Here is a 15,212-nt window from a genome sequence, read left to right on the forward strand (position 1 = left end):
GACCCTGCCGCATAGGCTTACAATCTAATAAAGTTGTAGTAAACAATAAGGAGGGAAAGAGAATGCAAACAGGCACAGGGTAGGGTAAACAGGCACTGGGTAGGGTGAAGCTAACAGTATAGAGTCAGAACAAACTCAATATTTAAAAGCTATAGGGAAGAGAAAAGTTTTTAGCTGAGTTTTAAAAGCTGTGATTGAGTTTGTAGTTCTCAAGTGTTCTGGAAGAGCGTTCCAGGCGTAAGGGGCAGCAGAAGAAAAAGGACGAAGCCGAGTAAGGGAAGTGGAGGTCCTTGGGCAGGCGAGAAGCATGGCATCAGAGGAGCGGAGATAGCACCAGCTATCCTCAGCAGATAGCTCTCTAGAAATGGAGCTCACCTCTGAACAGGTGGCTGGTGTCTAAACCGAGTCCACAGTATATTTCTACCCTCCATAGAAGATTATTTGTTCTAATACTGCAGGATTGTGTTAGCTAAAGTAGCTGTGGAGGGAAGACTCAGCTGCTGGGTCAGAACCAAACAATTTCACTAGAACCACTGTTGTGACACGTTTTTGTTTTAGGATTTTCATCTTTATTTTTAACGTTTTATGGAGTACTGGTTGCATCTGGGATGTCTTGGTATGCTCTGAAATCGTTTGTTTGCAGGCTAGTTTGGCGTTCAAGTAGTGGATTCTAAACAAACAACAAAATCTAAACTGTTTTGCCAGTTTTTGTTGTTACCTGTTTTATTCTCAAGATGGGAAAATCAAGACGTACTGATAGCCCCGACTCTGATGCTGTAAAACCTGATTCTAAGCAGAGAAGGATAGACTCCTATTTCCCCTCTGCTAGCTCCCTTGATTTTAATGTGCCCACCGGTAATTGCAATGCTGAATTAGACCCCGTTGCTTTGGGATCCTTTATAACTTCAAATCCTATTGATACTGCTCCCTCAAAAACAAGTTCTAGAGCTGCATACTGTTAAACTAATTTCCTATGCGGCAGGGTCTTGCTATTTACTGTTTTACTCTGTACAGCACCATGTACATTGATGGTGCTATATAAATTAATAATAATAATAATAATAATAATAATAATAATAGGTGTATCTGCACACAGCAATACATCTTAGCGGCCAAGACTGTGCCACTAATATTTTTCTTGTTAAAGGAGATCATACAGGTGCTGTCCAAGGTTCTCTAGTTCACCTGCTCAAACTGTGGTCAATTTAACCAACTATTCAAAAAGAGGGAGCTCGCCTGATGGCAAATATATCCTTTTTGATCTGTCTTCCCTTCAGTCTGATTTAATCTTTCAGCCTCATAAATTGGATGCAACCTTGACCTGTGGCCGAGCTTATTGGGGGCACCCGTAAGTAATCTTAATTAATTCCTCTGTTTTCTTTTCTTTTAAAACTACATAGCAGCAGAATTGATCATAAGGACATTTAAATATGTCTTCAAAAGCATCTATGAGAAAGTGCACTCTTTCTTTCTACAGCAATAATATCCCCAAAAAGACTATTGACACAGCAAAACCCTCTAGAGGCAGACTATCGTAAGTTGAGGAGAAAACAGAAGACAATCTTTGCCCAAAGAATAAAGAACAGTATAATGATAATGACAGCATGGTCCATTTGTTAAATATACTGTTATGTATTAATTTTGGTAACTGAGCAGCAAAATAGATGAGACTCAACAGGTTATGATTAATCTACACACTTCTTAATTTAAAAAAAAACCACAGCTGTGGGGGTAGTCCAATTTAAATTCAGGAAGCTGCTCTGGGGTAGGGGCTGTTTAATGCTCTCCCCGCTTCCCCAAATACTCCATTTGCCATATCTATTTCCCACCATGAAGCTGTTCTGAGACAGACTTCGGAGGGGAAAAGTCAGATACCTGTATCATGGCAGCATATTTTCCCTCCTGTGGAACTAATAGCAGCTATATGGGGAGGGAGAGAAAAATTTAGATTTGGCAAATGGTGGAGGGTGTTAAATGCTCCCTCCCAGCTGTCTTAGTTGTTTGTTTGGGTTGTTGTTTTTTAAAGACCATTGAGAAATCCAAACTCAGTTCTCACACACCATTTCTGTATTGGTCCCAAACTTCTCAATTAAGTTACTTACGGGATCAGAAGGCCCACAGAAATCTCTGAATGCTTTTGCAGGATCTAACTGTCTTATCTCTAGAGCTATACAGGGTCCTGAGCAGAGTTCTACAATCATCTCCTGTAACCAGAAAAAAAAATTAAAATGGTTTTGCAAATATATTATTAAACATCATATATCCCTTTGCAACAAAGTTTACTATTTTTAAAAAAGCTAAGTAATCCCTGGCAGTTCTCCATTTTTACCATCATCAGCTGCTGCTGGCAGACCTGATGCAGGCAGAGAAACTCACATCGTGACGACAACATGACATGAGGACCTAAACAGTACAAGGGAGAGTCTAATCAATTCAGTACAGCCTGTTGACTATGAGGCTAAACAACCAGAATTTTTGCTAGAAGAAAGCCATTCACTCTACTACTACAAGCAATATTGAAAGGGGTATTTCCCATGTATCTACCTCTCCATCAACATGTTTGGAAAAAAAACAAGTTATATATATCTCATAATTTCAAGCCAAAACTAAATCATCACTTGTGCATTTTTCATTGTCTTGCCATTCAAAAATATTGAATTGGTTTCTGTGTGACAGGTGAAAAGCAATTTTAATTTTTTTTAAAAAAAAATACCTACAATTTGTCTTTCGTTCTCTATTATATTGCACCTTCAGGAGGGTACATGATTAAAAAATGGATCAGGAAGAGAAAATTTATAGTGTTTACTTACAGAATATTCAGCAACAACACCTTTGTAAATTGCATAGAATTCTTCTGCATTTGCACGGTCCATATAGAACTGCATATAAAAGAACAGAAAAGAAAGAAGTCATTCTGGAGTGCTTATGGGGACAGAAAGGTGATTTATAAATATTTTAGATGAATACACCTGTTTATGAGTGAAAAAAGCAAAAATAACCTAAATTGTATAGTTGCCCCTTTTCTGCACATACACAACCTGAATAGGCTTCATACCATCTCTCAATTAACCCCTCACAAGCTATTATTTGGCAAATAAGTCAATAAAAATAAAAGTAACCAGAGAGCAGGATCTCATTTATCACGCCTAGATGTTCATCTGTGTATCAAAATAAAGGGAGGGGACCAGCTACAGGATGAATTCCTGCTGGGACTGGGGTTATCTGCTCTTTTTTTATTTTCACTGATGTTTCGTTTATCATTTCTACTGTGTCCTTATTGTATAAATAAAAACATAGAGCAGAATGACGAAAAGAACAGATGGTATTAAAAGATGGTATAACTATATTCATTATAACATATATACTATGTAAGACTCATAGCAGCTCTGACAAACAGACTGGTATTACTCCCATTTTACAGATGAAGAATTGGTAAGGCTAAGGAAACCAAGATTAGTCCAGGTCAGCCAAGGGGTTCCCACGTGAGTACTTAGATTTGAGCTCATGCTCCAATCAGACATAGTATGGTGTCATTCACCTACCTATTCTAATCTCCTGTAACCATCATCGAGGGGTGGGGTTGGGGAAGGGTGAGGAGGAAGAGAAAACGGAGACAGCAAGAATGCACAGTATATATGAGTAGGGGAAAGCTCAGACTATCCCTTCTCCTCTAAGAGAAGCAACCAAGTGCTCTTCAATATACACAATGTGCAGCCCGAGCCTATCAATTTGTACCCACCGAATTCAATGGAGTTTACTGCGAAGTGCAGGGTTTTCTTTGGCAGGCAGTGCAGTTGGAGAAGTATAGAGGAGTTGGAAATAGCTACGTTTTTAAACTTTTTGTTTTTTAATTTTGCAAGAGAGCAGAATGGGAACCCAGCACTCCTTGAAAGTGGGCAGGTGTGAGAAGCAGCTGATACATTTGAGGTTGTGGGTATCCAAGGTGAGAACGGGAAATCACTGAAAGGAGCAGCAGCCCTGCTGCTCCCAGATGAAATGGATTAAGGTGCCTCTGTAGGACATGTTGCAGGAGGCAGTGAAGGTTGGATTTTCTCTCAAGACAATAGCTCTGAACAAAAAGGAAAAAAAGAATAAAGGGTTACCATTTGCAAGGCTGAGATTTCAAATCCTCCGTCAAGTATTGCTCTTATAATCTTCCCGGTCAGACCTGTGGAAATTTAAAAAAAGAAAGAGAAGGGATAAGTTTAGAAGCTCTGAGACTAGTTTCTCTGAGCACCAAATTCTCAAGTGTCAGGATTATTCTTATAATGCTTTGAACATTGATTCACTTGTTCTTATAAAACTTTTGCAGCTTGCACACTTTCTTAGGGGATATAAAGCAGACAGAGAATAAGCAAATGGACTCATGCTAACTCTAAAAAACTGTGACATAGCCAAGCCACAATCTGGAGTCCATGCAACCGAATACTAGCCATGTTTACTCAGAAGTAGATGACATTCAAATCAGTAAGCCTTACTTCCCAGTAAACACTGTTAAACATGGAACTATAGCATGATTTTTCCCACATAAGGCCAAAGTAGTTTGGGCACCTGACAAAAGGAAATCCAAATTCCGCAAACAATCCCCCCCACCCCCACTTAATCCCCAAATAGTGAGAACCCATTCAATTTTCATGGTTTTTCTACCTAACCTAACATCAGAGTTGCTACAATACTTGGGACTTTGGGGGGAAAGTGAAGAATAGGAAAAGAAAGAAAAAAAACAGAGTAAGGGAAAGACATGTCGACATGTATGCATTATCCTTAACACTGAAGCCTTTGGCAAACATAAGTTGCAGTTTTGATACATACTTCTACAACTATAATGGCTCAGTATTTGTTTTCTTGAATGAAAGCTAAGGGTGTGATTTCTATACCCAAAAACAAGATCATGATTACATCTCAGCTTTTGGGAAGAGGGAAAGCACTTAGCAAACATTTTGGTTGCCTACACGACATTTGTAGTAATGTTTTTAAAATCTATTTTAAAACAATTCAGACTTCACTAAATAAAGAAACTGGCTATTTAAAAAACTAAGACTAGTACATCTTTAAAATGTGATTACTTTAAGAAGCTGAATCAGAGCAACAGATTAGGTGTTAGTTTAGGATTTAATTTTTAGTGACAAAGTACAAAAGAAATCGCAGGCATTACTAAATGCAACTGAAGGAATGTAATACTAATCCTAGCAAAAATGCATAACAAATAACTTTGAGCATAAAAAAAAAACAAGAGAGGGAAGGTTTTATGTCTCCAAGACAGCATTAGGTTACTAGGCACTAATACAGAACAGATAATCTTCAGGCACATTTTAATCAGATGAAGTGATGCGGTACAACATCTACTTTGTTGTTTAACAATTCACTGCCTTGTGACACACTAGAACAATTCAAAGAAAGCAAATCTAGAAATGTAAAGCAATCAGAGGCTACTGGGCTTGGCAAGAATGGCATCTGCATGAACAGTTATTGGTTGGCATAAGAGGTATATGTTGAGAAACAGGGCTGTTTTGGATGACATGACAGCCCACCATGAGTCATTTAACTAATAATGAGGCTGCGGCATGTGCATATCAAACCGCCACTCAGGAATTGTCGTGTCATGTGAACCTGGTGAGATAGGGTCATTTGAGGGTTAAAACAACCGTCACATAATGCTACTACTAATCAAAGGTTATGCAAGTTTTGGTGGTGGGGCTCACATATCATGGCTTAACCCGATTGCCTCAATCAGAGGTTGCATATTCAAAACAGCGACTGCACATACCATAGCTCACCATGAGTTTAATAATCCACAATGAGCTGACCATGTCATGCAAACCACCCTATTAGCTCTATATATGATTTTGAGCACCTACAAATAGATATTTAGAACCCCAGGATCCAAAATCCACCTACCAGGTTCCTCAGAAAACACACAGAAAACATGCCTCCAGGAGCTACAACTGGTTGGCGTGTGTATGTTTTGAAGTACAGTCCTCATAACAAGCTTTGTATGCTTTTGTGTATTTGCCTATATAGTATAGTCTATTTGTCAAAAATTGCAGGTAGACAATATGTCTATTAGCAAAATTCCAAAAGCGACAATACTATATATAGTATGAGCGCTTATAGTATTTTGCTTCTGCAGTCATGGAGAGGACAAGAGCCACTAAAGACCTCATCCCCACCCAGTTGCTGATATTTAATAGGTTTACACACTTTTAACTCTACCTTGAAGGGCCAGAAATTGTTTTGGTTTTGTTATTAAACAGAAGCAGAGATTCTCAGAATACCAAATTCTATGTCCAATGCCAAATTCCACACTTGTACATTAGGGTTGCAGAATCCACAAACTCTTAGAGGTTTCCCTTATAAATAATAAGTTTAAAAATATATACAGAAATTATGGGTTTCTATTTGCTTGTCAAACATCGCCATTGAAAAAATAGTGGTGTGGAGGAGGCATCGTATCTGAAAAGCTAGAAGCTTTGATCAACAGAGAGTTCCAGGAGCATTTTACTGTTGCAGACACCTGTCACTCATATGCATGCTGCAGTAGTCATTAAGGAGACATATAGTGTACAGAACTGGCACCCATCTGGAGTATTGTGTCCAGTTCTGGGCACTGCACATTAGGAAGGATATATAGACAAACTGCAATGGGCTTAGAGAAAGGCAATGAAGATGGTCAGTGGTATGAAAAACAAGTCCTGTGAGGAAAGAACGAAGATTGAAGGAACAGCCAAAGGTAATAAAGTGGTGGTACGGCAGCATTTAGCTAGCCACTATAGATGAACTCAAGACTTCAGGGCAAGAGGAATTGTATCCTAGAACACTAAAGAAACTTGCAGATATAACCTCAGAGCCACTGTCTGTAATGATTTATTTTTTTAAAGTGCTGCAAGACTGCAAGTCGATAAATGTCCCCCCAAAAGAGGAAAAAGAGTATTAGTTGACATCAATACCTGGAAATGTTTTCTAACGCTCATTATTGTCAGTCTGTGAGCATTTAGAAAATAATGCTGTGATTATGAAGAGCCAGCATGGTTTCCTCACAAACAAGTCATGCCAAATTAACTTTACATTCCTGACAGAGTTATCACATTGGTAGATCAGGTGAATGCTGTTGATGTAGTGTACCTTGATTACATCCAAGGCTTTTGACAAGGTTCCTCATAACATTCCTGTTGGCAGGCTAGTAAAATGTGGGCTAGACAATGCTACTGTAGGTGGATTTATGGCTGGTTGATAGAGTGTTCCCAAAGACCACTCATCATTGGCTCTGCAAGAAAAGTGACAAGTGGGGGGCCATAGGGTTCTGCCCTGGGCTCAGTTTGTTCCAAGTGACTTCAACAAAGGATGAAGTCACTTGGAGGATGACTTCATCCTTTGTTCATCAGATCTGCAAATCTGATGAACAGAGGATGTTCATCAGATTTGCAGATGATACCAAACTGGGTGTCATGCCTCTCTCGGATTCTTCTGAGGATGAAGAGGAATGGCAGGCTGCAGATCCGAGTGAGGACTGTGGAGCTGCTTCTGTGTTAAATCCCTCACCCAGATCTTCAACCTGCCATTCCTCTTCATCCTCGGAAGAATCCGAGGGAGGCATGACACTGGGAGGGGAAACGAATACAACTAATACTTTAGAAAATAATACATTATTTAAAATGATCTTTACAAGGCAGAGAACTAACAAAATGAATTTCAACAGAGATAAATGTAAAGTTCAGCATTTAGGTAGGAAAAAAATCAGAAGCACAAATACATGATTGATGACAATTGGCTCAACAGCACTGTATGAAAAAGGGCTCTACGGGTTTTAGTAGACCACATGCCAAACCTGAGTTATTGCTTTGGACTCTGCTCCACAAATCCCTTGTAAGAACCAGACATTACACCTTAAACCACAGCTTTAACCGCCATGAATAAAGCAAAAAGCTTTATTCACAATGGTTAATAAAGCCATGGTTTAAGGTGTCTTCTGAACAGGGCCTGACTTTCTGGCTTAACCATCATGGTTAAAGTAATGGTTTAAGGTGTCTTCTGAACGGGCCCATAATGGTGCCACTCTGTTCTGCTTTGGCCCTCACCTGTACTGTGTCCAGTTCTGGGCACTAGAGTATAAGAAGATTGACCATGTGAAGTGTCAATAGAAGGATGAGAAAGGTGATTAGAGGCTTGGAAACAAAGTCTATAAGGAAAGGCTGAAGAATTCAGACTGTTTTGCCTGGAAAATGGCTGATTGCAAGGCAATATGATAGCCATTTTCAAATATCTAGAGGGCTTTCACACAGATAATGGAGCAAATTTGTTTCCTGTTGCTCAAGAGGACACAATCCAATTATGAGGAAGGGGATTTCAACTAAACATTGGAGTGGGTTGAGTTCTTGACAGTATGAGCTGCTCAGAGTAGAATAGGGTGTTTTGAAAGGTGATGGACTCCTCTTCGTTAGAGGTTTTTAAATAGAGGCAGTATGGCTACCTATCATGTTGGACTAGATAACTTTCAGAGTCTCTTCCAACTGCATGATTACATTCTAGGAACTGGGTATGTTTAGACTGGAGACCAGATGACATGATAGCACTATTCCAAAGCTGGAGGGGTGTCACATAGAAGACAGCAAAGAGTTGTTCTCTGCTATGTACTTCAGAGGTTAGGACTAGATCTAATGGGCTCCAGTTACAGGAGGGCAGATTTCAACTGAACATTAGGAGATGTTTCTTGATTATTAGAGCAGTTCCACAATGGAATCAATTTTTTAGTGGGGTGGTGGGCTTTCCCCTTCTGGAAGGCTTCAAGCAGAGACTGGATACCCATTTGTTGGGGATGCTCTAGCTCTGGATTTCCTGCACTGAGCAGTGGGCTAGACTAGATGGTTTATAAGGCTCCCTCCCACTCTAACTCTTATGCCCTTTCCTGTAATGTTCAGTGGCTCAAAGGGCCACAAGAAACATGCTTCTAGGAACATGTCATTATTTGGTGATGTAGTGTGATGAAAATTGGGGTGAGGGGGAAGCAACACCAACTATCCAATAATACTCAGCCTTTGCATAAAAAGTAATGCTTCAATGTATCAAGTAGGAAACTTTCCTTGTTATGTTGCCCAAGACTGAACCCAAGACCTCTCTCTATGGCAGCCTTCCCCAATCTGGTGCACTCCAGATGTTCTGGACTAAAACTCCACCACCATTCTTGACCTTTGGGACATGGTGGCCAGGGCTTCTGAGAGTTGAAGTCCAAAATCTGAAGGGGACCAGTTTGGGAAAGGCTGTTCTATGACTTTAATATCTTCAGCTAAGAACCTAGTGAACTAGCTATACAAAAGCTACACAAAGCAAATGGAATGAAACATGGGGAGTAGGGGGAACACTGCCGAAAGAAACAACATAATAGTGTAGCAGTAGATAGAGTTAACAACAGAGCTAATGCTATGAAGACCCTATAGTCGTTTGAAATTATCTTTCCACAGGAATGTGAGATCCCCAGGAGTACCAAGAGGTTCAAAAGGTGAAGCTTGCATCAGTTTTGTCAAGACCAGATTCATATCCCATTGCACCAGGAACTTCTAAATTAAGAGACCTGGAAGAATATCAGTTTCTTATTCTTCCATTCTTGAGGCAGCTGAATCTAGGAACTCATGCTACAGAGGAGCTTCAGATGTCCAGGCTCTCTGTACATGTGTAGTATGTGTTATAGATTTATTGGACATGAACTCAACTCCTTGGCTGTGGAATCCTTCCCCCACCCCCACCCCCAGAAGTCACAACAGCTGCCAAGAACTCAAAGGCTCTGGAATGCTGCAAAAGTTATAGGAGCCATTCAGTGTACACAACCCCACCTTGATTTTATTTAAGGAAGGGTTTCCCTGTGACTGAGGAACATATGCAAATATGTACCAAATTGCCATGTCACCACCCAGATGGCTAACCCATAAGCAATGAAGGGTTTTGTAGTCTGTGTGTGCAAAGCTTGGGAATTCAAGCAATTGATGTTCATTCCTTCTACTTGAGCATTCAACAAGCTGATGCGTCTCACCTTTGAAAATAAACCCAGGGTTTGATTGGTTCCCATTATTACTCTTCATGATTCTTTACCAGCGTAATTCTCTTTACCAGCACAATTCTCTCTTCTACTGTAGACACCAAGCCCACAGGGCCAAGATGCCCCTTACATTTTCTTAATGAACCACCCTACTCACTATTGTAGGCTAATTGGATGGTTGTTTCCCCCACCCCTCTTCCAACAAGCCAGTTCAGATGACACACCAAGTCACGCCTGGTCACCGATTATTCAATCGCGCCCGGCCTGAGCCGCAATTTAAATTAAGCCACTGAGGCTTATTTTGATCATGCAAACCAGCTGAGAGGAAAACACAATTTGACTTGCGAGGCCAAGCGGGAACTCTATGAAGCCCCATGTCAGTTGTCAGCACTGAGTCCTAGTGAGGTGATTAAGAAGTGAGTCTAAGTTATTGAGAAGCAGCTACTAAAAAGATTGAGAGAATGCTCTTTTTTTTAAAAAAAAAATCTATTAGAAACTCTGAATATATTTTTAACCAAAATGGTGGTGATTCTGGGTTAGCTTCTGTTCAGTCTCTCTACCCTCACCAGACATCCTTCGTTTGGGTATCTATGGACAATGTGGTGCAACACAGCTTGAGATGATTACCCATTTTTGTAATTTGGATTAGAACTGACACGAGAGTAGTCTATGCCCACAACAACTTTGTAACCTTTGGTAACGAATCCAGAAGTGTTGTCCTTTAGGTTCTGCTTCCTCCCAGTCAGAGAATTACCAACTACTTGCTACCAACTGTTGCTGCTGAGGCTGTCAGAGCAGCAGCAGCAGTAATCAGGCGTCCCTCCATCATGCCTGGATCTGTATGACGCTATTTGAGGGAGAGGAAGAAACGGCAGCCCTTCCACTGTGCCCCACAACTCAGAATCTAGTGCCTAAATTTGCTTTCTTTTTCCTCTGCCCTCCCAATCCCCTTTCCTTTTGTATCATGTTTTTTAGATTGTAAACCCGTGGGCAGTGACTGTATTAAAAATATTTTTGTAACCCGCCTTAAGAGACTTTTTGGCTAAAGGGTGGAATAAAACTGCTACAATAAATCAATAAGTCAATACATAAACAAACTATAACCATTCCTTGCTCTAGTTGTTTTCTTTTTCATCCCAATCCTATCCATTTCTGCTCTCCATGGTCCAGCCTTTCATCAGCGCCTGAGTTCCTCTTGTCAATGGGTGAAATTTAAGCTAGAACCCAATTCAACACTTTATCTGGCCACCAGGATCTCCCTGCATCCTCTCAGACATTAACAGAGTTCTCACATGCTACATATTATGTGCCTTTGATCACTGCGTCATGTTCCTGTGGCAGGTGCTATGGTTGCTAGGGTCTAGCACTTTGGCTGCCTAGCAACACATATTTCTTTATTCCACTCAAGAGTGGATCAAGCCAGTCCAGAGATAAAACAACAACAGTGACTTTCCCACCGCTTTGTCATAAGCTAAGAACCCTATAAATTAGATTGTGTAACACTTAAAGTTACACTACCCTAAAATTAAACATCTGTTATCTAAAAGATTAGATGCAGGGCTCTGATTGCCACACTGGTCATTTACAGTTAAATTGCATTGCATTGCATGGTCAAACAGATGGTTTTTCACATGTCATATTTTTGCAAAGATATGTACCAAATTGAGGTTAGCAGAGGGACCAGGCCATTTTATATTAGAAACATCTAAGTTGAAGGAAAAGATGGTAGAAAGTACCATTGGCCAAATCAGGCTGATTCAGAAAGATACGACATATGACCAAATCAAAGTGGGGTTTGTCTGAAATAGACAATATCTGAACTTGAACTTTCCCAAAGCTTTCTTATCGATTTGGAGGGGCACAGAGACAAAAAGTTGCCAGGAAAAAAAGTGATACATTTCTCCCCACATTCTCCATATAAGAAAAACACCAGGGGGGAGACTAAGGGGGGAAGGAGAGCAGAATGTATAGATTTGTGACTGACGGATTTACCTTCTAATCACAATTTGGTTCAATCAGGGTTCTCCAATCATAGTGCTTTGTGGGAGGGATGTTGAAGTAATACATTGCAGAATTGATCCAGTGTTTTGTGTTCTTTTCTAGTTCTGTCTCCCAGGAGCAAGGTCATTGAAAAGTGTTTTGGTGGAGTCTGTAGGTCTTTGGATGGTGGGGCATTGGATACTTGCTTGAAAAATGTTGACTCTTCAAGTCCTTCTGCCTATGCCATCTCCACATCCATCATCCACCCCTGTCCTATAGCTCTTTTAGAGACTTTAGTGCTAACTGAGTAGAAAAGAACAAAATAAATCCTTAAATTGTCTTTCATTTGTCATAAATCCCTAGATCCACACATATCCTTCAGAAATTTCCACCCAATAATTTTAAGACTCCACACATACACACATTGCTACATCTATCCTACTTAAGTTTGCAGACTTCTTAGCTAGGGCCTCTTTTGTCCTATGCAAAGGCTATTCTTGCTCATTTCAAACTTCACAGGCTTGACCACCCACCCCACCCCACCCCAGGAGTGGCAACTACACCTGCAAATCTCCTCTAATTCTGCGAAGAAATAAAGAGGTTATGAACAGTTCCCTTTCTTTCTTTCTTTTTTAAAAGAGGGGAGCCAATCTTTAAAAGGTACCTATCACAGAATCCCCTGCATCAATTTGTCAACAATTTAGCAGGTTTCATCCCCTCAGTTGGGGCTACTATACCTGCAAATGTCATCTAATTCTGTCAAACAGAAAATAAGTTATACCCGCTTGTTGATTTTCAATTATAGTCAATGGGAGGCATAAAAATTTTGGATTACCAAATCAAGATCAGATTCAGGCCCCGAGTCAAATCAGGCAGCTTCTGAATTGGTCCAAAGCAAACTAGGCTGTTTTCCACATCATTGAACCGGGCTGCAAACTAAAAAGCTGTAAGAGGTAAAGCTATCAAATGTTTGAGAACAAATTCCTATAGTGTAATGGACTGATTATATTTGCAGGATTGGAAATTGGAAAGCTGAGGAAAAAATACGATGGGCTGTGTATTTCAGTTGTTAAAAGCCAGACAAGTAAAAACCAACAACAGCTGTTTCCTTTTTGACTGAAAGCACCAGCGACTTCAGTATTCCATCTGATGTGACATCTTACATTGACTAACAACACTGGAGTGTTTGGCAGGATTGCAACTATCTTATTCCAATCACAATCATGCTAGCCCATGAGGAACCACCAGAAGCCATACCGCAAAGTAAAGCTCAAACTGGCTTTGTGCAATGATGTTTTGCCAATCCTCACATGGACTATGCCATCTTTTCCAATTCTGCTAATCCAAAGTCTCTTGTGTGGACCATCAGGGAACAGCACAATCTCTGCATAGCTTGCAAGTGAACCTGAGCATCCCAAAACCTCCATTTGATTCTGCAAGCATCTCAGTTGGAAATTGTTTGTTGTTTATTCGTTCAGTCATTTCCGACTCTTCGTGACTTCATGGACCAGCCCACGCCAGAGCTTTCTGTCGGCTATCGCCACCCCCAGCTTCCCCAAGGTCAAGTCTGTCCCCTCCAGAATATCCTCCATCCATCTTGCCCTTGGTCGGCCCCTCTTCCTTTTGCCTTCCACTTTCCCTAGCATCAGCATCTTCTCCAGGGTATCCTGTCTTCTCATTATGTGGCCAAAGTACTTCAGTTTTGCCTTTAATACCATTCCCTCAAGTGAGCAGTCTGGCTTTATTTCCTGGAGTATGGACTGGTTTGATCTTCTTGCAGTCCACGGCACTCTCAGAATTTTCCTCCAACACCACAGTTCAAAAGCATCTATCTTCCTTTGCTCAGCCTTCCTTATGGTCCAGCTCTCGCAGCCATAGGTTACTACGGGGAATACCATTGCTTTAACTATGCGGACCTTTGTTGTCAGTGTGGTGTCTCTGCTCTTAACTATTTTACACTGGTCTTAATTCAACATTTTTTTCCACAGGAAACCCTATGCAAGACATCAAAACTAATTATCAGCAACAGAAACAAGGAAAGTCTTTGATCCATCTTTGGACTGTAGGCATCAATATTTTGGATTGAATGAATCTTTTTTACATGTGGAATTGCATCATTTAGCGCAACTAAGTAACAAAGCTAGCCCTCTGAAAATAATTTATAAGGATACTTAATGCTGACGAAATAACAACTATCCAATATATTCCAATTCACACAACCTTCCTTCCACAACACTGATTTATGACCATCACCTAATGGTGGAAATCCACACATAATCTTTTGTTGTGAACATACTGAATACATTCCCAGCTTCCTTTTCACCAAATGCCTTGATATTTAAGCCTTCTGTGGGATATGCTGAACCAAGTCTGTATGTCTGTCAATCACAAGATAGTTTCTTAAAGACATGCCTAGAGTTTATTCAGCTTTTCTAAGAGGTGTCTAAAATTACAGTGCTCCAAAGGTTGCTTGAGTCACAATACAGTTTTTATTAACATTTACTTCCTATACAAATTTGTTTTAGAAATTGTAGACAGATGAGTCAAAACATAGAACCATAATATGAAACATAGTTGCCTATTTAAGGTTATGTTTCAGCGTCAGCAATTTCAGTTAATCTAACAAATAAAATATTAGAACTCCACCCCAAATAATATGTGTTACAGTTTTAGTTCTTCACATCATGCTTTGGATTACTAATTGAATATTTTAGTATTGCACATTATTGTACATGTGTTTCTCTATGAGGAAGTAAAAATCTTTTTTTCTGTTGAACATGCTCTCCACAAGCCCAGGTGACTTTTACAGGAACTGGATCCATGTCTTTTAATTCAAAATCACACCTTGCCCCCACAACCCCATATGCCTGTGCCTCCCTTATTTGGGTGGTGGTAGTAACATCTATTTGAGCATCTTTGCATGTAAAAAGAGTGGGGAGGGTGGGAAGAAAGTGTGAGAAGAGCGGTGAGGAGGCAGCCATTTAGGGTTGGGCCTTCTTAACTCAATTATCACAAAATGCACCCTCTCTTCCAGATTAAGAAAAAAAGTTACCAAGGTAACAGACACCATCAATACTCAGCATCTGGCTCAACACCACCCATTGCAAGTGCAGCACCCTAGAAAAGCCAAAGACATTCATCAGCCTCTAGTAGGGAGGACTGAAACGACAGAATGTCTGGTATGTTGCCACTTGTACTGAATGAG

The 15,212-nt window shown here is 40.3% G+C and overlaps 1 protein-coding gene across 1 annotated transcript in view; it reads right to left on the minus strand.

Moving 5' to 3' along the window:
• Positions 1-15,212, minus strand: part of NME7 (NME/NM23 family member 7) — a 123,866-nt gene that overhangs the window by 46,594 nt on the left and 62,060 nt on the right. Inside the window, exons 8-10 of the mRNA XM_063126904.1 lie at positions 4,104-4,168; positions 2,811-2,879; positions 2,103-2,204 (exon numbers count right to left, since the gene is read on the minus strand). Coding sequence (XP_062982974.1) covers positions 2,103-2,204; positions 2,811-2,879; positions 4,104-4,168 — 236 coding nt within the window. The remainder of the gene's footprint in view (positions 1-2,102; positions 2,205-2,810; positions 2,880-4,103; positions 4,169-15,212) is intronic.

The sequence above is a fragment of the Elgaria multicarinata genome, chromosome 5 (assembly GCF_023053635.1).
Source record: "Elgaria multicarinata webbii isolate HBS135686 ecotype San Diego chromosome 5, rElgMul1.1.pri, whole genome shotgun sequence".
In the NCBI taxonomy this organism is placed as follows: domain Eukaryota; kingdom Metazoa; phylum Chordata; class Lepidosauria; order Squamata; family Anguidae; genus Elgaria; species Elgaria multicarinata.